This window comes from Tachysurus fulvidraco, chromosome 16, assembly GCF_022655615.1.
Source record: "Tachysurus fulvidraco isolate hzauxx_2018 chromosome 16, HZAU_PFXX_2.0, whole genome shotgun sequence".
Taxonomy (NCBI): Eukaryota; Metazoa; Chordata; class Actinopteri; order Siluriformes; family Bagridae; genus Tachysurus; species Tachysurus fulvidraco.
In genome coordinates, this window is record NC_062533.1 from 9,836,853 (window position 1) to 9,858,198 (window position 21,346).

At 37.6% G+C, this 21,346-nt stretch overlaps 1 protein-coding gene across 6 annotated transcripts in view; it reads right to left on the minus strand.

The window, feature by feature from the left end:
- Positions 1-8,078: 8,078 nt before the first annotated feature.
- The window catches only part of lrfn2b (leucine rich repeat and fibronectin type III domain containing 2b), a 106,393-nt gene continuing 93,125 nt past the window's right edge, over positions 8,079-21,346 (minus strand). For all 6 annotated transcript variants that reach the window (XM_047801983.1, XM_027133236.2, XM_047801984.1 and 3 more), the window contains 2 exons: positions 15,613-17,009; positions 8,079-11,016 (listed from right to left, as the gene is read on the minus strand). In XM_047801983.1, coding sequence (XP_047657939.1) covers positions 10,089-11,016; positions 15,613-17,009 — 2,325 coding nt within the window. In that variant the 3' untranslated portion in view covers positions 8,079-10,088. The remainder of the gene's footprint in view (positions 11,017-15,612; positions 17,010-21,346) is intronic.

Here is a 21,346-nt window from a genome sequence, read left to right on the forward strand (position 1 = left end):
CATTTACAAAGTCTGAAGTGCCTTACCTTACAGAGGAAGGTGTGAGAAGAATAAAATTGATTCCTAAGTGGAGAATGCTTGGCTTTGAAGTAACCTATCTTGAGAAAATTGTGGCTCAATTCCAATAGAAGTGGATAAGAATAAAGTGAGTATAATGAAATAATCACTATGTCTTATAGAGCTCTTACAGGAGCTACTGAGAAATGCCAGTTCAAGTGAAGAAAGTGGAAGACCCCAAGAAACACATGTGGACCCAACAAGAATATACTGTATTAAACACCACAGAATAAGTACCTGTGGCTAATGATTAAACCACACAGCTATGAGGTGGCAAGCCTGCCTGCTGTGCCACCATGTCACCCTGAGCTTGATTTTTTTTTAACATTACATTGGATCTCATTATCATTGTAGAATTAGTGCTATTAAGCTCAATCAAGATAATCAGTTACTACAAGCTTACCTAAATAAATCATTTACTAGTTAAATAATACTGGCAAAAATAGAAATATTGGACATGCTGGTAAACTAAAAGTGGCTTAATTAATCACTTTCTTTGCTGGGCCTGATTTACTGCCACCAACTGGTAATTATGTAAAAAATAATTTTTAACAAACAAAACACAATTTCATACTTACTTAAGTTAAATCAAGGATGTGTGATTCACGCTGTGACTCATTACAATATTATAGCCTCACATAATGGTTTTGTGGCACTGAAAATGGATTTCAGATCAGACAAGTAGAACATTCAAGCATTTGCATACATTTACTCATTACTTGCTTTTATCCAAAGACATTTACAAGTGTGATAAAATCAAATGCAAACAAAGGGCAGCTAAGGATCACAATCTTTCTATCATAAATTACTAACAGGTTTCTGTGTCATGATTGCAAATTCATACCAATTTGTAAGTGACACATTAAGAGACAAGTGTTATAGAAGGTTATTCATCTGAGCATTTTTGGTCATTTATAACTGAAGCAAGTAATAAAACACAAACGTTTAATAAAAAGCTGCAACTGCTTCTCATGCATCACATTGAACAGTGAAATGAACTGAACAAAGAACAATTAAGTGAAGTGACATACGGCTAAGTATGTTGAACCATACCCAGAATTCGTTCTCTGCATTTAACCCATCCAAAGTGCACACACACACAGCAGTGAACACACACACACACTATGAACACACACCCGGAGCAGTGGGCAGCCATTTATGCTGCGGCACCCAGGGAGCAGTTGTGGGGTTCGGTGCCTTGCTCAAGGGCACCTCAGTCGTGCCCGGCCTGAGACTCGAACCCACTACCTTAGGATTACTGGTCAGACTCTCTAACCATTAGGCCACGACTTGCCTGATCAGTTAACTTTGTACTGAAATATGTATACAAAATCACTCCCACCCAATAGGAATAACACAGGCACGTATACCTAAAAGCTTCTTGACTTCTTGACTTGACCTACAGTAACAAAGTAATATCACTTTCAAAGATTAGAGTGATGGGGTCTTACAGTAAGGGGAATAGTATTCAGGCACATTTGTTTTTGTTATTCAGTATACACCCATACCATAATAATACATATCATATCAATGCATATCATTATTTCAGCTTTACACACATAATGTCTTTTAGAATGACATAAATATGAGCAAAATATCTATTCTTTAGGATAAAAAATGCCATGTTTAACTAAATTATACATATACAGATATAAAGATACAATTAGTAATAATCTTAAAATTAAATGAAAAAACTAAGCCTTAGCGAAGAGCTTATCCGTTTGCTACAATTTTTTCAACTTTCAACTTCTGAAGCATTTAACTTTAAAATTAAATGCTAAAATTAAATGCTTTAGAAGTTGGGCTCAGGTGCATGCAGAGGTAGTTTGGTGGTGCTGGAGCTTGAACCTTAATGTCCCGATCAACAACCCAGAACTCAGAACCACTTGAGCTTCGACTATTACTAATGATAAGCAAGGTAAGAGAGAAACCAGCCAGCAATCAAAAGTGTTGCAGTATGTGCTGAAGGCAATAGAAAAAACAGTGAGTCAAAGAATTATAATGTAATATGCCACAATAATATCCAGAATAAAACTGTATTTGTTTATGCTTATGAATACATATTCTTTGTTCATTTTTACAAATAATCACAAGACACTGTGTGGAAACTTCTGATGTATATATGCAATACAAGAATAACACGTGAAAACAAAAAAATACTAAAAGCTAAAAATATCCCCTCACTGTAACATGTGTGTTTCATGTCATATGTTGAATTCTAGGTAATGTCAATGTATTGCACTTTCTCCACCTTTTGATGATGGTCTTTACAATTTCAAACATGGTTCATCCAATGTCTTGGAAATTTCTTTGTAACTCTCTCCTGATCAACACCTTTTAACAATAAGATCCAGTACAGGCTTTGTACGATCTTCATGGTCCATGACTTGAGCAGTCAGTTAAAGCCAAGAAGATGTCAAGAAAATCATACAGCACCAGCATGGGGAAGTCGTGGCCTAATGGTTAGTGAGTCTGACTCCTAACCCTAAGGTTGTGGGTTCAAGTCTTGACCTGAGCAAGGCTTCGAACCCCCCCCTAACTGCTCCCCGGGTGCCACAGCATAAGTGGATGCCCACTGCTCTGGGTGTGTGTTCACTGCTGTGTGTGTGTGCACATTGGATGGGTTAAACGCAGAGAACAAATTCTGAGTATGGATCGCCATACTTAGCCGTATGTCACTTCACTTCACTTCACTGATCTTGATCTGGAGTTAATGAGAATCACTTTATTGAAGATGGCTGTATGATTCTGAGTGTGATTTGTGAGCAGAGTCACATGCTTTATTATCAAAGAGTGTGCACATACAGTATATTTATGTTATCTTACTTTATTCTTTTTCTTATGTTTTGTTTTCCCCTTAAATTTTGTTGATTGCTTTATGACTTTAAAGGTAGAAATTGATTTATCTTGTTTTAATTTTCACACCACAGAAACCTACAATTTGAATCGGGGGACAGGATTTACCTTTTATAACCACTGTACAGTATATAGATTTTTTGATTGGGTGAGAACTGAGAATATCAGTAGATATCTAGTATCTAGTAGGCAATCCATCTTAATCAGTCTTGTTAATCAAAATGGCGATAAAACTTGTATAAGATTATCAGTAGTTTGACTGGTATAGGATGTTCAGGGAGGGAGTATCATTGATTAGTATATTTATTTCACTTTCCAATCACGTTTTTCCTTCTCACACATTTCTTCAAAGCTGCTGAACATTATCTATTCTGTTTTTCTTTTCTAAAAGGCACTGAAATATACATATGCATAGACATATAAGTAGACATAAGAGTGGACAAATCTGAAGGTAAATACAACACCTTTAGAAACTATGTAGATAAAAGACATAAAGGACACGATGTAGACATCACCATGGATTTGCAAGACCTTTACTTCGATTAGCATTATAATGATATTGGATATTGGTACTCCAGCTTCACTAAGCATCCCTGATAAAATAATCAAATCTTAACAAATGTATCGATGTATAATTTAGTTTCTCTCCAGGACCAGGAAGAAAGATCTGTGTGTTTTCTTCCGGTGTTGTTTTTTCTTTACTCCAATTTCTCAAAATATCTCTGACTACAAAGTTTAAAGAGCTTGATTTTTCTGTCTCTCTGGCAATTTTCAAAGCAGCATCCTGCTCGCTGCACAGAAGCTTGTTTACTAATAGTACTTTTTCACCACCCAATGTGGCACGGCTCAGCAAATTCCCCATAATCCCCTGTGTTGTTGCTATTTCCAGCATCAAGTGATCCATGCCATGCTTAAGTACCCATGCTGAATTTGATTACCATTTTCACTCAGGTACGGTGCTGGCCTAGCCATGACATATGGACATAGCTAAAAATAGTGCAGACCATCGACTGATCTGATGCACAGACATCCTGATTAATGTATCTGCCTTATGTTTCTTTACTGGCACAAACTCTTCAGTAGAAGGATAATGTTTACTTTCACTTTTTCAAGTGTCCTTTTTTGGGTGGATTTAAGAGACCTGCAATTTATTAATACAGAAAAACACATTTCAACCAAACCTTTACAATATTTATTTATTTATTTTACCCATAGTGATGTTTATCACTTTCTCTGTTTTCTATCACTATTTAGCCTGTTGAGCTTAATAGTTTATTGTCATTCAAGTAAAACCCGTAATCTTCTTGTTAGGGCAAATCTGAATCACTTTGTTTGACTCATATTAGAGTATAACTACTTCACCCAGCTCAATGATAAAATGTTGCTCTACTGAACAGAAAAATGTGAACTTAAATCCCAACACTGCCAAGCTGCTATGTCTGGGCCCTTGAGAAAAGTGAGATAAATATCTTATAAAAAATCACTCTGGATAAGGGCATAACTGCTGTAAATATATTTAGTGCTCATAGAATCAGAAAAGATTTGACTGCCATGTGTGTATGTGTGTGTGCATTTAATGTTGTCATGTGAGACATGATTGGCATGCTTGTTTGAGTGTGTCTCACATCCCCTTTAAAATAAACTTATTGCCTGACGTTTAGGACTTCATATGAGAAATGCACATGCATTTTTATCATCAAATAAGAGATGCCTGGTTTCATTTCCAAATAAATTATTTGAATTTCTAGTAGCTTAATATTTTACTACTCATACCTAGTACCTTGTATCAGTAAGTGCCAAATAACCTCTATACAAAAAGCTCATATTTTTACAGGTAGAATTATTTGATGAAAATGACACGCAGTCCAATATAAAGATTTGAGAACACTAGTGGAAATGCTTCTATTTTATATTCTTTTCTAATTTAATGCAACAATTTTTAATTATAAATTATATCAATGACAAAACCTTGAGTATATATCAGAGCTTCTTAGGATTTGCTTCATACCATTTTTATATAAATGTGCACTCGAGCTGACACACACTCCACATGCATATGCATAAACGTATGATCCATTTTAGGTAAAATCCTTCGGAGTGTTGTCCGAACAAATGTCTAAAAATATACAGGTAAGAGATTATGCATGAGAAAAATACTTACAATTTACGTTACCCATGACAATTGTGAAAAGTTGCAAGCAGTGTTTCACTGTTTTGACTTACCTGCTTTCATGGCAGTTTTCTGATATAGAGAAATGTTACACACACAAATACCATAAAACAAAAAATATGATCTGAATTTCAAACTGAGTTATAATTAATATTTAAATATTATCAAATATTTAGTATATATTTACTTAGATACAAGACCATCAAATCGCATACAATTGTAGATGTAAAATTATTCTCTGCTGTTCACTGTCAAAAACTAAACAAATATACAAACAAATGCTTTAAAGAAGCATAGAAATAATCTCCAAAATATTTTATAATCATATAAGTACTTTTATTTATAGATTTATTTATTCAATTGTATAATTTAGTTCCAAAACATTAGTCAATGAAATGACAGGACGGAAAGAAAGGATTTATGTAATATATTTTTGTAGCAAAATCAAAATGTGATCTGATCGATCAAGAAAACAGTCTCACACTTAGCAAGACTTGTATCAATACTGCAACACAACACAGTGAATATAGCCTTCTTTAGATATTGTGTCACATAAGAGTAAAATGCTACTGTACAATTTCCTTTTTACACACGCTCACCTATGTGTACAAAAAAACACAAGTTTTATAGTATCAAGCAGCCAGTCTGAATTATGTGTGAATGACTGTGTAATTGTGTGATTAGTGGATGATAAAAACCTGCTAGTTCTCCTAAAGTTGAGAGAAGTCTACATATGAATTCAACAAGAAAACAAAACACCACTGCATCTCAATCGTGCACAGAATTTGTAGAATTAAGGGTGTAAAGCAACAACACTATCTGCTGAGTGATACCAATGTCTGTATCTACTGTATATTTGGATTCAAACCTGGGATGTCAGGGCCTAATCAACGATTTAAATATGAACCCTACCACACTGGGGAAAAGGGCACTGCTGTCATCAGGGTCTATGAATTCTGAAGTTTTTTAAAAAAAAAAAAAAGCAGTTCTTAGTAGCATTTTCTAATACTGAATTTACTTGGTTCTATATCCTAAAACATAAGCAAACTAGTGGCGGAAGGTAAGCCAATGTAACCACCATCCAACAATATTAAGTGAAAGCAGTTTATAACTAGCATCCCTAGGATCCCAGTGATGAATCATAGCATTAATTTCAATCTTCCCAGTAAACTTTCTTAAGCAAATAAAAACAAAAAGGTGTGCACCTCCTATTCATATCGGTTTATGACAGTTTAGATCTCAATCTGTTCAATCAGCATCACTTTTTATTATTTTGTTAAATTACAATTCTACTACAGTATGTAAGGCTGATGTATGCCTATAACATTTCCAATTTATTAGGTGTACCTATCTCTATAACAAAGTAAAGCACTGGAAATGGACAGCAATTATAAAAACACAGCTGTGTATGCTATATGTATGAAGTTTGAACTAGAGCTACATGCACTAACCCAAACATAACTCTAAGCTTAAAAAGTAATTTTCTTAATACTTCCGTTTCTCTAACAATTCAATCTGAAATCAAGTAAAAACCAATGATCTGTTCTATTATTTCATATTTGGATTGTACTATATATGCTAATGTTAACGGTAACGTATATGAAAGAGATGAAATGCTTAAGTGATTTTAAAAAGCAAATTTGTATGAAATGTTATAAATGGTTAAAATGTGATATGAGTAGATATTCTTAATCCCATTCTTGTATGCAACATTTTTTTACATTCTCATTACATTTCTTTTTTATTACATTCAACTAATTTTGAATAAACTGGTACGGATCAAGTGATATGGTTTTAATAGTGTTATTAATGATGTCCGAGTCCTTATCATTTCAGAAGCTGCAGGTTTCATTAGTAAGTAAGTAGATGTGTGGTTTTAGACTACATCATTTTTTTTAATAAAAGCAGTTGTTCTCAGTCTCCATCGTGAAGATTAATGCTACTTATTGACAAATAATAAGAAATATAAGAAACATTTTTAAAGCATTGCACAACAATCCCATCACTCTGAATGTTGTCAATCAGCCAGATACTAGACAGTTCTATCACAGGTCTTTCAGTGGATCTACAATTCCAGTGCAGCTGACAAATAATGTTAGGGTGTCATATTCACAGCCTTTACAATAAATACACACTCAAAACGTCAAATACAGTATTTGATCCAACTAACATTGTTAAGCTCCATAATTTCATTTTAATGCTTCTCATTATTATATTTACACTGCTCAAAAAATTAAGGGAACACTTAAATAACACATTGGATCCTAATGAACTAAACATTCAAGTTAAACATTTTTTCTTTTATGAATTTTGTAATTCATTGAGAACAAAATCTGCAATAATTTGTCAAATACAATAAATAAATAAATGAATAAATCACTGAGGGCTGGATTCAAAATCAGTGTAAAAAATGTAAAATATAGGTTGATCCACCGTGAATTTCATCACAGCACAGATTGCAGTTGGTGTCCTGAGGATCTCCACCTAGCCCTGACCATCAGTGAGCTCCTGGAATGTCCGTGGTGCTACCTGGTGGTTTTAGATGCTCCAGTGCATAATGTGTCAGAGGTTCTCAATTGGATTTGGGTCTGAGGACTGAGTGCCTACACACTCAGGCCACATGAGGCCAGGCATTGACATGTACCAGGAGCAACCCAGGGCCTATTACATTAGCATAAGTTTTAATAATGGCTCTGAGGATTTCATGCTGTTACTAAATAGTAGTAGATTTCCATTGGCTATCACATGAGCAACCCTCCAAGGATATTATTCTCCAGACCATCACTGACCCACTGACAAACTAGTCATGCTGAATGATGTTGAGGGAAGTATATCTTTCCCCTACAGAATCACCAGACACATCTGTAAACCTGTTCTCATCCGTGAAGAGAACAGGGTGCCGTTGTCAGACCTATCAATTTTGGGCTTCTCTGGCAAATGCCAATCAAGCTGCGTGGTGCTGGCCTGTGAGAACAGGTCCCACTAGAAGGTGCTGGGCGACACACCAAACCTCCTTGTGACTGCACAAACAACACACAATATATAATGAGGAAGACTAGCAAGCAATTGTCTGTGGCCACTGTCTGCAAAACCACTCCCCTTTCCAGGTCATTCTGTTGTCTCTTCAGCGCACATGTTGTCACGTTTATTTGCAGCAAGGTAGGTACTGTAAACCTGGTTCACAATCACTGTTATGCTTCTGGACAGATTGAAAATATATACAGATTTCCCTTGACTTGGTGTTATACTGTGATAATTAATATTTCCCTTAGGTTTTTCCAGCAGTGTATAATACTAGATAAATTATTTCCGATGTTGTTTATGGATAATTAGGTTTGTTCGTGATGTAAATGAGCAAATGGAAAGGTTTGCAAAATAGCCCTGAAAGTCCACATATGCAAAATGAAGACAAACTACATTGGCATCTTTAACATCCATTTGTAATTGAAGTTGTCTTATCCTCAAACCTAAAAAAAAAATCTAACATAGGTCAACAAACATGAGAAGATTTTGAGCAAGGAGAGCATTGTGTTCACACTCTGTTAAGAGGAACAATATGTTTAAGTCATTTGTAATAGGAATAACATGTTACGACAGGAAAATACAGCAAAATATGCAGTGCATACAGTCCTCACTCCTGGGACTAAGAACCATGTCAATAACAGCATAATAAGTTTGGCATGGCATGCTAATTTCTTGGAAGCATTACACAGTTTGTTCTTGCTTTACTCCAATCCAGTGTCTGCCACTTCCAGCTAATTTTGGACTGTGACATTTTCACACATCTATCTGACACATGATTAGATTGAGATGATTTGCATTGGAGTTATATCTCACTGGCTTGTGAAGGTAACTCTAAAACATTTAATATTACATATACCAAATAATTCAAAAGCAAGATTGTTGTAGTTTTCTTGATTAAAGATTTGTCAGACATATGTAGACTTCTCAAATATATATGTGTAGCTGTGTTTATGTTCTGTTTAAATAAGAGAAAATTGTATTTGACAGGACATCACAAAAAATGTATGCACTGTGCCAGAGCTTGATATGTGTTTCTTGATTTGACTTCCTTAGAGGAACTTAACACTCTTAATGTACATAGGCATTATTTCTTATGGCAATAAGAAAATATCAGGTATTTTCCAGCTCCTTTGTACATAGGGGAACATTCATTCATTCATTCATTCATTCATTCATTCAGAGAAACATTATACTTGCTATGTGACAGAAAATGTTTTGGGACTTTAGACTTTACACTTAATCAGTATGAAATAAATGTTTAGAAATATTTCAACAGAAACTTTCAAATTCTGCTCTTTGCACATGATTGATTTAGGACATGCATTGGATAAAAAGAAGAGAAAAGGAAGTGATACAAAAAAAATGGTATGAAAGTTCTGTGACCTTTTTTTAAACTCTTCCTTTTGAGAAAGAGTGATATGACACCATTGAGATAAAAATATAAAACTTTAACTTCATTCAACTTATAAATATTATTTGTAACACAGATATATTTCTGTACAGACTGAAGTTGCAGTACTATTCAGTAGAGAAAGTGTAGGCAGTTTTTTATTCACTGTGATTTAACAGTCATGTATCTGTCCACACTATAATGACCCTGATAAATGGCAGACTCCCAAGGGTATATGACCTAAACTTTCTCAGCAGAGTATCTGCTCAACACATACTCCATGATCTCTCTCTCTCTCTCTCTCTCTCTCTCTCACACACACACACACACACACACACACACACACACACACACACACACACACACACACACACACACACACACACACACACACACACACACAAACAAATGCACTTATTCACCAAAACATAAAGCTTTTAACTGCCTGTCCAGTAAAGCAAGTTGTATAGTGGATATATGTTTTAATATTGGATGAACAGATATGTAATTCCATGCAGGGGAAAACAGAGGCTTTATTCCCTTGATTTTACTTTGACACAAGGGCAGGGTGTCAGCTTGAATGTGCTGTATCTACACAGTGCTCTCCATCACCCACTCCGAGCTCTCCAGAGTGCCCCTGCTGCTAGCCATGTCATCCTTCAGCAACATACCATTGATGGAGAGGCTACGTTTGGTCCAGACACCACTGATCGATGTTGCAAACTCACCAGCATCAAATGAGTGACTCCGCCTGAACTTGGAGTCTAATGTCCGGCCCAGCAAAGGCTCCTTATCAGTAGGGGGGTCTGCTGATGCCATAGCACGACCAGATTTGGCGTTTCCTGATGGTGCCTGGCCCTTAAGCTCCAGAGAGTTAATGGCCCCCAACAGATGGTCCAGATTTCCTCGCGGTTTGAGTGACGCTGACCTCAAGATGTTGGCCAAAGCACTGTTGGGGCTACAGGAGTGCAAGGCATTCTCAGAACCAGCAGATGAGGAGGATGAAGATGAGGAAAGGGAGCTCATACTACTCTGAAGAGAGCCACATTTAAACTCCACCACCTCATCTCGTAGACTTACCTTGGGTTTGGCTTTGAGTTTAGCTTTGGAAATTGAAGGGGGCAAAAAGACTCCATTCTGCCCCAGACACCCATCATTGGGCTGCGAATAGGTATCACCAATGTCACTTAACTTGCTAACAGGAAGCTCAGTCCCATCAGCAGTCATTGACCCACCTTCCCCAGCCTTATAGCGCACCATTAGGATGACGATGAACACAAGCAAAGTAGCCACAATCACACCTCCCACCACCAGGATCATGGTGCCACCCAACAGCTGCCCATGCAGAGAGTGACACTGTGGATACTCATCTCTGGTGAAGAACTCAACACAACCCACAATGCTAGTGGCTGTGAGTGTAGTAGCTGAGTCATCCCAGGCTGCCAAAATGCACAAATCGTAGCGGGTTCCAGAGACCAAGTTGTTCACTAGGAATGCCTTACTGGAAGCAGGGATCATCCTTTAAAAAAAGAAACATGATTTTTTAAAACCAAGTACAATAACACATTCTGTCAAAAAGAGTTTTATATTAGCATGCAAGGATGCAAAGCACTGCTGCATTAACTATGCAAAGAGGTCTTTATCTTTCCATTAACACATAAATGGAATTTCAAATGAATATACAATAGCATTAAAATAATATCTTTACAAGGTTGCCTTAAACAGCTCTGGAAATCTTTGTGAGGGGGAAAAATCTCAGAATAGAGGAATATTTGACAATATTATTTTGCTAAAATGTTTTTGCTATGTCAGTGCTTTAATGTGCTAATGTGTTCCGTATTAATATGATCTGTGGTGATTATACAGGATGCATCTTAAAAACATGAGGTGGTGACATGTAATGTGTCTAAACTGAATTTAGCTTTGCCTGAAGAGGAAGTTAGTGTCGTCTGTTCTAAGCTAGATGACCACTTTCTTACTTCAGGCCGCAGGCCACCTCCATGCAGGCGGCTGCCACTTTTCCCAGAACTCCATGCTGAGGTGTCGAGGTCTTGGGGAAATCCCTTTTCAGCACGTTTTTCCCCCCTGCCATGTCTGACGTTTTGGCCATTATAGAGCTTGAAAGTCATGGGTATGGGGCGATGCCTGGGATTGAAGAGACTCTTGCGAGCTGTATCTCTCCTTTGTTGCCCACTTTGAGGAAGCCTGCGCTTCCATCCAAGCCTTGTAGAGCTACTTCAGCCCTTGCAAGTAAGGCCTATACGGCAGCAGGCCAAGCAGGTGCAGCACTGGACACCATGGCAGTTTTGCAGGCTTACCAGGCTGACCTGCTGAAAGAGCTCGACGGGTGAGAAGCGTTGGACCCTCAGGTGGTAGCTGAGCTCCACCGAGCGAACGGCCCACTCCATAGGCTATTCTATGGCTTCGCTGTTTGCCACGGAAAGGCACCTGTGGCTAAACTTACAGTAACAGGTATTAATGATAAAGATAAGTCCTTTCACCTAGATACCACAATTTCACCTCAGGACTTGTTTGGCAACGCAGTGAGTACTGTCGTCCACAGGCAACAGGAGGTGAAACGCCAGGTGGCGCAGTTCAGGGAGTTTATCCCTCACTGCGACGAGCAGCCTGGGCCATCTTACAGAGGGGCCTTACGTCCGTCATATGATGCCCGAGGGCTGGGGCTCCTAGGAGCATCTTTTCCAGGTAGGCTTCCCCTACTGCCCGCCCCGCTGACTCCAGAATTTTGGGGAGCAGTGGAGTCTGTGCTTGCTCTTCTTCCTTAATCTGTACCCTGGGTTAGCACCTGCCAGTGGGCTGTTTCAGGGCACCTGGGAGACACCACCCTGGTTGACACCACTCTCAGACACTCTCCCATCTTCTCAGAAATAAAAGAGAATCATCCTCGCAGACATCACCTTATGTTCATAAGGGTTACGTGACATGGGCTTCATAGCCTTCTTATGTATGGAATGAACCCAAGTTCTGGCCTTGGTAATCAGTAATCACTTCGTCATGTGCCCTACGAGCCATTAAATTGGCGTGTGTGCACACAGAAACAATTTCCTCACAGAAGCATTCTCATAGTGTCAGCCATAACATAGCATCTCATTCCCTTCTTACATAAACACTTATTGCACTAAAATCAGGTGGTATTTGTAATTGTCCATGATTCCCTTTACCTTGGTAAATGCCCCAGTTCCTGCTGAAGAAAAACAGACCTAAAACACGATGCTGCATCCACAATGCTGCACTGTGGGCATGCCATTAATTTGAGGTGATTTAGCCTGCATTATTTTTTTTGAAGGCTTCCAAGTAGCCCCATAACTTGTCACATATTCATTTTATACTTTTTGGAGGGATGTCCTATACTGTACATGATAAATTTATTTGTTGATGTTCTTTACAGAGTTCTAGGGTACACCTACTGTAATGTTTTGGACCCCTCTTCTGATTGATGGCTTTCAAATAGTGAGATACTTATGAAACCAGATAATTAAAATTTTTCTATTAAAATGTTTATGATTAGAGACCACATCTCTACTTTCACAGCATAGTACTATAAGAGCTAAATAGGATGTGAAAATGCTGCAAAACTTCCTGGCTTCTGGTGATTAAATAGATAGGCTACATTCAGAATTTCCTGAATATCTCTGGCTCAGGCTCCCTGCATGGATTACACATTGATTTGTCCAGCTGTTAATTCAGTTTAATTCAAAACCTCAGACAAATTGGAAACCTGATGGGACATGTTTGGTTCCGCTTATCATACTAGTATGGAAAATAAGTGATAGTTTAGATGAAGTGAAGAAATAGCAGGACTCCAGCAATGAAAGGCAATTTTGGAAGATCAAGATTTTGGGTTTTCAGAGACTGCATGAGGCCCTAACATTATTAACAAAGAGCACAAATCTCAGCTAGCAGGAAACAGCTCATATAACAGTGAGCAAATATTGGACCACTTTTCCCCTAAGAACGTTATAGACTGCAGCACCTCTGACACCTTTTAAGTTTAATAAAACTTACCAACCAATAAACAAATCGTTCTCTTCATTTTTTCCTTCGTCTTTCTCCTTCTCTAATCATCAAACCATTTTGTGGCACAATATTACTTCCTTATTTCTTATTAGGTGATTCCAGTTTCCGACATACAGTAGCTGCTTATTACACTGGCCAGACTCCTTCTGGAGTAACGTCGTTCAAAAATACTCCTGCTGCATTGATTCCTCTATGGCAAGCAGATCTGATTGTCTTTATGCATACAAAAATAGTAAATGGGCCTGGATCAGGAACAGAGAGAATAGAAAGCATGCAGTGTGAAATAAATGGGACTTGACATTTGTCTGGTCTGGCAGATAAGCTGACCTCAAATACAGCACAAACATCACTTGACAATAACACTAATTGATTGATGGATGCATTATAAAGAAATAAGAATTTATGGAAAAGCAGGCTCTTTCTGTGTTGGTGCCAGAGTGTGTGTAATGGGTTAACCAAACCAAATAAACCTATATCAGAATGATAAACATCACAACATAGCAACAGATATTTTCAAGGAATGAATAAATTCATAAAGTTAATGGGAGAAGGTAATTTATTCCTGAGGTCGAAGAAACCTCGTAATTTAATGTCCTCCCAGCAGTAAATACCCAGAACATAAGCTGCTAGTAGTGTTTTCATGGAATAACACTTGAGATTCTTGCTTGTATGACAGTCATGCTGTATCATGCTACAACTGAGTTTAATAAAATGACATGATGTCTTTGTTTATTGTCAATCAAAAATGGGCTTTAATAAAGCAGACAGACCCAGAGCAATGAATAGCCAATGAGCAAAGTTCCCTAGACAGCATGGTGATATATATCACAAAAGGAGACAGACAAGCACACTAAATCGCGCAGTGAGGTGACGTTATTGACAATGAAGGATAAAAAAGATCATAGATGCCTTATGTCAATCAAGGTAAAACATTACTATGGCTTTCCATATAACATCTCACTTCCCATGTATAGTCTACTTATATCTGCCCACCCTATGGCAGTATGCTAGATGTAGTATGTTCCCTACTTAGCAATGTTGTGTTCTAATGACCTCAACATTATACAAATGCAATTTACATTACTGTGCAATCTGCTTTATTTACATTCTCTAAATATTTACCATAACTTATTCATTCCATCCATCTACATGTCCATCTGTCTATCCATTTATCCATCCACAACAATGGTGTTAGTTGGAAACAATGACAACACCTACTAACAACACATACTGTATATATTATACACAGTAAAATACACCTACATTATACAATTATATGCCAATTTTAACACATAAATATATAATGCCCTATGAAAAAAGTGCAGATTCCCAGGCAATGGACTTAGCAGAAGGGAGGGAGCTGTCACACATTTCTCCAGATACTAATGGATAAATGATTTAAATGCCATTAAGTAATGGGATTTTTTCTCTGCTTGGGGTTTTCTGCTCCTCTTGCTCAGATTTACAGCACTATTCTTGTATGCTGTAAAACACTTTATATCATTATCGTGGGGACCAAAAGACTCAAATGTTACTCATGAGATTTGAGGACTGTAGAGAAATAAAAGCAGAGTTGAGGAAACAGGAAAAGAAAGCAAATGTTTTTCACCAACACTAGGAAAGTGTCAGTAATAGAAAACTGCATAATGAGTGACATTGGACACAAGGGATTATTCACACTGTGCCAAGTTAGGAGGATGCCTGATAAAAAACTGAATTATTGTTAGTCAGGAAAAATAAGATAAAAAAAGCTCTATGATTCACTATTTAGAGGACCTAGCAGGGGATGATGGATAGATCGCTGAAGAATGCAACAAGGTTAGACTATCAAAGATCACACTGTTATCACCAAGGAAATTCATCACTTTCTGGTTTAGCTGGAGATGTAGGTGTTTGAGTGAATATAAAACCCTTTATTTTATAGCATACCAAACCTGGCAGTGGCTTCCTTTCCATATGAATCAAATCATAGCAAATAAACACTATTTTCCTACTTTTCACTACTGCTATTTTGAGTCTATAAGATTCTGATATTAACGTGTACTGAACCCATGATGTGCCTTTTTTAATGCTGTACCTGTAAATGAGCACTTCATCATCAGAGCAGTTGTACTGCAGCTGGTACATTTTCACTTTGGGAGCTGCTTTGCTGATGGACCATCTGATGAGGGCAGAGTCCGCGGTCACCTCAGAAACCCAAACTGGTTTTTCCTTTTCTGGTTGGCCCTTAGGTGTTGCTTTCGAGGTTCCCGTGATATCAGAGAGGCGTGATTTAGGTTGTCCTGTTCCGTTGTTAATGTGGGGCAGCTGAACAATTGACAGTTCTACTGAAGCAGTGGATTCACCAGCAACATTGGCAGCAATACAAGTGAATGTGCCAAAGTCTTTTGATGTAGTAATGGTAATAACAAGGGTGCCATTGCCATACACTACGAATCGAGAGGAGTTGCCAAGCAGATGGTCATCAGGGGCCACCCAATGAATTGTGGGAGTTGGGTCTCCAGTGGCCTCACATCTCAAGCTGGCTGTTTGACCCTCTAGAACCAGCATCCTGTGTGTGTGTTGGGTAATAAGAGGCTGCTCACATATAAACTCATCCTCCCTTACAGTCCAGAAGTAACGACCCTTCAAATTTGAAGGGGAAGCACAAGTTTCCAAGTCATTTTCACGGTCCAGCCTTCTAAACCAAAGCAGCTCGCAGTTGCAGTGCAGTGGATTGCCACCAATGCTCAGTGAAAGCTGTGGTGCAAATGGTGTAGAGACTTGCACCAATTCCTGCAATGAATCTTGTGCCCGGGCAAAAATTGGGTCTGGAGGAAGCTTCCGGAGGCGATTGGATGTCAAGTCCAGACGTGCAAGCTTTTCTAGGTCAGTAAAGGTACCTTCGGGAATGTACTCCAGCAAGTTGTGGTCCAGAGTGAGCTGGTGCAGGTTGACCATCTGACGCACTGAATCCCAGGGCAACGTCTGCAGGTTGTTGTATGACAAATCAAGATCCTCAATTGCTGGCACCAAGTCCTGGAAGGCATATTCAGAGATGTGGCGTAACTGGTTATTGTTTAGAATTAGGTATTGAAGATTTACAAGTCCCCGTAGATCATCTTGTCCCAATTCAGCCAGCCGGTTGTTGTCCATGTGCAGCGAGCGCAGTGTCTCAAGGTCAGCAAAGGAGAATGGTTGGATGGAACTGATGCTGTTCCGTGACAGTGTCAGATCTACTAATTCACTCATATTGGCAAAGTCCTGCTGCGTAATGCGTAAAATGAAGTTTCCACCTAGACGTAGCTCTACAGTGTGCCGATCGATGTCAGTGGGTACGAACAAAAGGCCTTTAGCAGGACACAGTGTCCCAAGAGACTCAGACAAGTTCTGGCACACACAGTATTTGGGACACGCATGAACAACCACCACAGTCATAACCAGGACCAGCAGCTGCCAAAGCACACAGTCCATGGTCGATTCATAAAAAGGGGTCTGTAAGAGGAAGAGAAAGAGAGAAATTAAAAATTAATAGTAATTTAAAATGCTGTAGATATAATTCCAAATCTTATCTGATACTAACAAATGACTGAAAAATAGCATTGTGGAGCAGATCTCCGTGACAGATCTTCATTTATATGGTTTGGCTTAAGCAAAGCATTGTGACAATGTAGAGTCACACAAGTGGACTAGGAGAGGAAGGATTTAAAGAAAAATGATATGCATCAGCTCTCCCTTTTCTGTCTCACAGTGACCAAGGACCATTTCTGCTCTACTTATCTTTTCATTTCTGAATTATTTTCCCCACACATACACACATCATGACTAGATGTCTGCATGAACATGCTAGAAATTCTTTAAAAAACATGAGTACATACAAAAGAAATAATTTACTTAACAAAGTAATTTGTTAGTTATTAATGTGTTAGGAAAAGTTATAAGTAGTTGAGGGTTAAAGGCCCTTTTAATGACAAAAAAGTGACCGTTTGGCAGAGAAGGAATCTGACTTCTAATCAATAGATCAGTGGCACGGAACATTGAATTAACCATTATTGCCTAGTTCTTAGAAGTTTGCTTTGTAGTACATCAATAAGTTTTCTCTTTATAGCCGGAGAAAGACTTAATGCTACATAAGTCAGACAATATATCTAAGAAGGTTGCAGCTTGAAATAACGCAAGCAGGAACTTTACAATTAAAAGTACCTAGTCATTTGGCATTTCTGTCTCTAAAGGAATTTTGCTGGCTGTTAAATGTACTTTAATGTAACATATTCTGTACAATATAATTTCATGTTCATGAATAAATCATGTAGTATTTATTAGGGGGTCAACTACTTAACTTTTACTAAATTCACTCATGTCAAAACAACATAAGACATTCAAGTTATCATGCGCTTCCTGGAAAATCATTGCCGATATCGCAGGATTAAAGCAACGCCTGACTTTGTTAACCACTTGAATGAATTAAAATGCAAATGAAATCACTTCTAACTCAGTGCCACAATTTGTCCTCATTGTGTCATTAGACGTTTTTGTTGCTAATCAACTTGTTGCTAATAAACAATGCAAAGTTCACTCGGCGATTATTATTAGCATAGCAGACTTTAGTGTCGGTAACAATGTTAGCAGTTCAATTTCATAACATAATGAGTTTACCTGTAAACTAATTTAAGTAACCAAAGTTGTTCAATGTCCACATACAGTATGTTCCAATAAATCACGCCGCTGTTTTAGATTAATAGTCATATTAGCGTTGGCTTGACTATGGCTTGACTAAACCACGCATGTGCCAAGCAGTGCCAAGCATGTGCCAAGCAGTTTTACTTCATATACATGAAACCATAACAGGAAAAATGCAATTTAATATTAGTGTAATACTACTAATAATGATGATCATAATGTTTTTATTCACTGATATTAACTCATCTGTCTCTGTTTATCACAGCAACTGTTTACTGCTATAACATTCTGATCCATCTGAGTCCATCTGCATCAGTCATACAGGTTACAGGCATAATTTGCTAAATTCAGATACTTGACTGAAATGTTTCTTTTTATTACATTTTTTTTAAAGAATGAATGTCTTTCTGAGGGATTTCAGTAGGGGACCAGAGGGAACCATTATTGCTCAGGATCAGGATGTGGAAGTGAAACGAATTCAATATATATTTATCTACTAGATATGAGCTACTAGATGGTAAATGGTTCAGATCTTATTTGAATGATCGTTATCAATTTGTAGAAACAACCTTTTCACTGTAGATTCAAATGTTTTAATTAGAATGTACATAAATAAATCATGAAAAAAAATTCTATGTGATTCAATGGCTCTCTTACAGAATTAAGAAATTTTTGATTACTTAAAGTTTGAGTGACTTAATTCAAAATAGTTGGACCAACCCAAAAAATAAGTGGAACCACACATAAATTAAATGTTGAATCAACACCATTAAATTGTGTTAACCCAGGTTAAGTAAATAAAGTTGAAAAGAACACTTAGTTTAAAAGTTAATTCACTAGGATGGATCTATCACTGGACACAATCGTTCTCACCCACTATACAACACAATACAGAGTCAGTGGAGCTCTTTGTCCAAAATACTCAATTCAGATATATTGTCACAGAGAACATAAAGGAGGTGATTCTCACTATTCACAATAACATTTTACAACCTGTGTGTGTGTGACAGAAAGTGTGTGACACTTTCACATTGCACTACTACAAACATTAACATAAATATATTCTAGATTCTCAAGGTTCTTCATATTCATTATATAGAGCCAGTTTGAACACATGTACTGTAATGTAAATAATTATGTAAATAAGGTTAAATCTACAACTGTGTTTCATATCTTCATTTCTAGGTTTAACTTAACGGGGCATAGAAGTCTTTATTACCACCACATATACATTACAGCAGAATTTTCTTCACATACCCCAACTGAAGAGGTTGGGGTCAGAGTGCAGAGGCAGCTATGATACAGCACCCCTGGAGCAGGGAGGGTTGAGGGCCTTGCTCAAGGGCCCAGCAGTGGCAGCTTGGCTGCCCTGGGCCTTGAACCCCGATCCTCCAATCAACAACCCAGCGAATTAGCTAGTTGAGCCACCACTGCCAATACTACATCATAAAAGATTATAACACTTATAGATATAAACAGCTCAAAAAAAAATGTGTGTGGGTGTGTACAGATGTGCATGTGTGAATAGGTGTTTCTGTGTACACATGTGCATGTGTGAATAGGTGTTTCACATTCAGTGCATGTGTGTTTGGGCGTGTGTTCACAACCTCCCAGGGTCATCTCTATGGCTGCTAATCCTGCTCTTCTTTGATATCGGCTGTTTCATCTTTTTTTTATTGTGTGTCTTACTGTGTGTGCTCAAAAGCCGCACATGAACCGGGGAGTTCAACAAAGCAGTGCAGCCGAGCAATGTGACTTAATGTGAGCTTCTCAGTGTAATGCTATTTTTTCACACCTTGGTCTTCGCCTTTATTTTTACCCCTAATATCATAACTGAGACTTCCACAAGCCTCAGAGAATGTGCAGCAAAGCTGAGCATCTCACAATAGCAATGCTAAAAACAACACTGGAACATTTAGTAGTGCTATACATGGTATTGCTATAGTGAGTAAACACACTGTGTGACAGAGATAAGGAGGAAAATGTCAGCATCAAATAAGCAAACTGCCCACATGGAAAAAATTGCAAAAGAGAAGAGGCAGAGCCATTAAGAGGAGAGGGTAGTCTTTCCACACAACTAGGTAACTACTGTAACATGACAAGAAGTTGCACTTACTCTTGCATCATCTCCTCACTAGAATGAGCGCATCACTGATCCAACGTTACTCTTTCAGTCACTGCACACACACCAGTTTTAGTTTTAAAATAAGTTTGAAGTGTATTTTTTTTTCACTCTTTAGATTTATGTTTTTCTCCACAATGGAAGTTGGTTGTTGGTTGGTTTGGGTGTTATAGAAACTGCTGTTCTATAGCAAATAGGGAAAACACCTAAAACATCCAGTTTGAGATAACAGGAAATCTACATTGTCTCAAACAATTACTCTTACAACCATGGTGTGCAGGACATCATGTCAGAATGTACAACAGGTCACAAATTTTAGAAAATGGACTACAAATGAAGATCACACTGGTACCACCCATGTCTGCGCTAAGGAAAATAACTTGTTGCGTTAGTCAGTTGTATAAATTGGTCTTTATCAGCAATCATTTGAAGACTTTGACAGGAAGGAATTAGTGCTGGGTCCATGGTGAACTCAGAGTTTGCAATGACCCATTAGTTCCTCAGGAGCTCTCTGTTACACTATTATAAACTGTTGTGGAAATGACATTATTTACATTTACATTATATATATATATATATATATATATATATATATATATATATATATATATATATATATATATATATATATATATATATATATGTGTGTGTGTGTGTGTGTGTGAGTGCGTGCGTGTGTGTGCATTATTTTTTTATATATATATGTGTGTGTGTGTGTGTGTGTGTGTGTGTGTGTGTGTGTGTGTGAGTGTGATATATTTTATATATATATAAAATATATATATATATATATGTGTGTGTGTGTGTGTGTGTGTGTATATATATTCTCTTCTGTTTCTGTAAAGCTGCTTTGAGACAATGTGAATTATTAAAAGCAGTATACAAATAAATTGAATTGAACGGAAGAGTTGAAGATAGGAAAAACATTGCCTGGCCTTTTTCCAAAATTCAGTGGTCCAGTTTTGTTGAGGATGTGCCCGCTGTAGCCTCAGTCACTGTCACTGAGTTCCTATTCTAATGTGTAAATTAG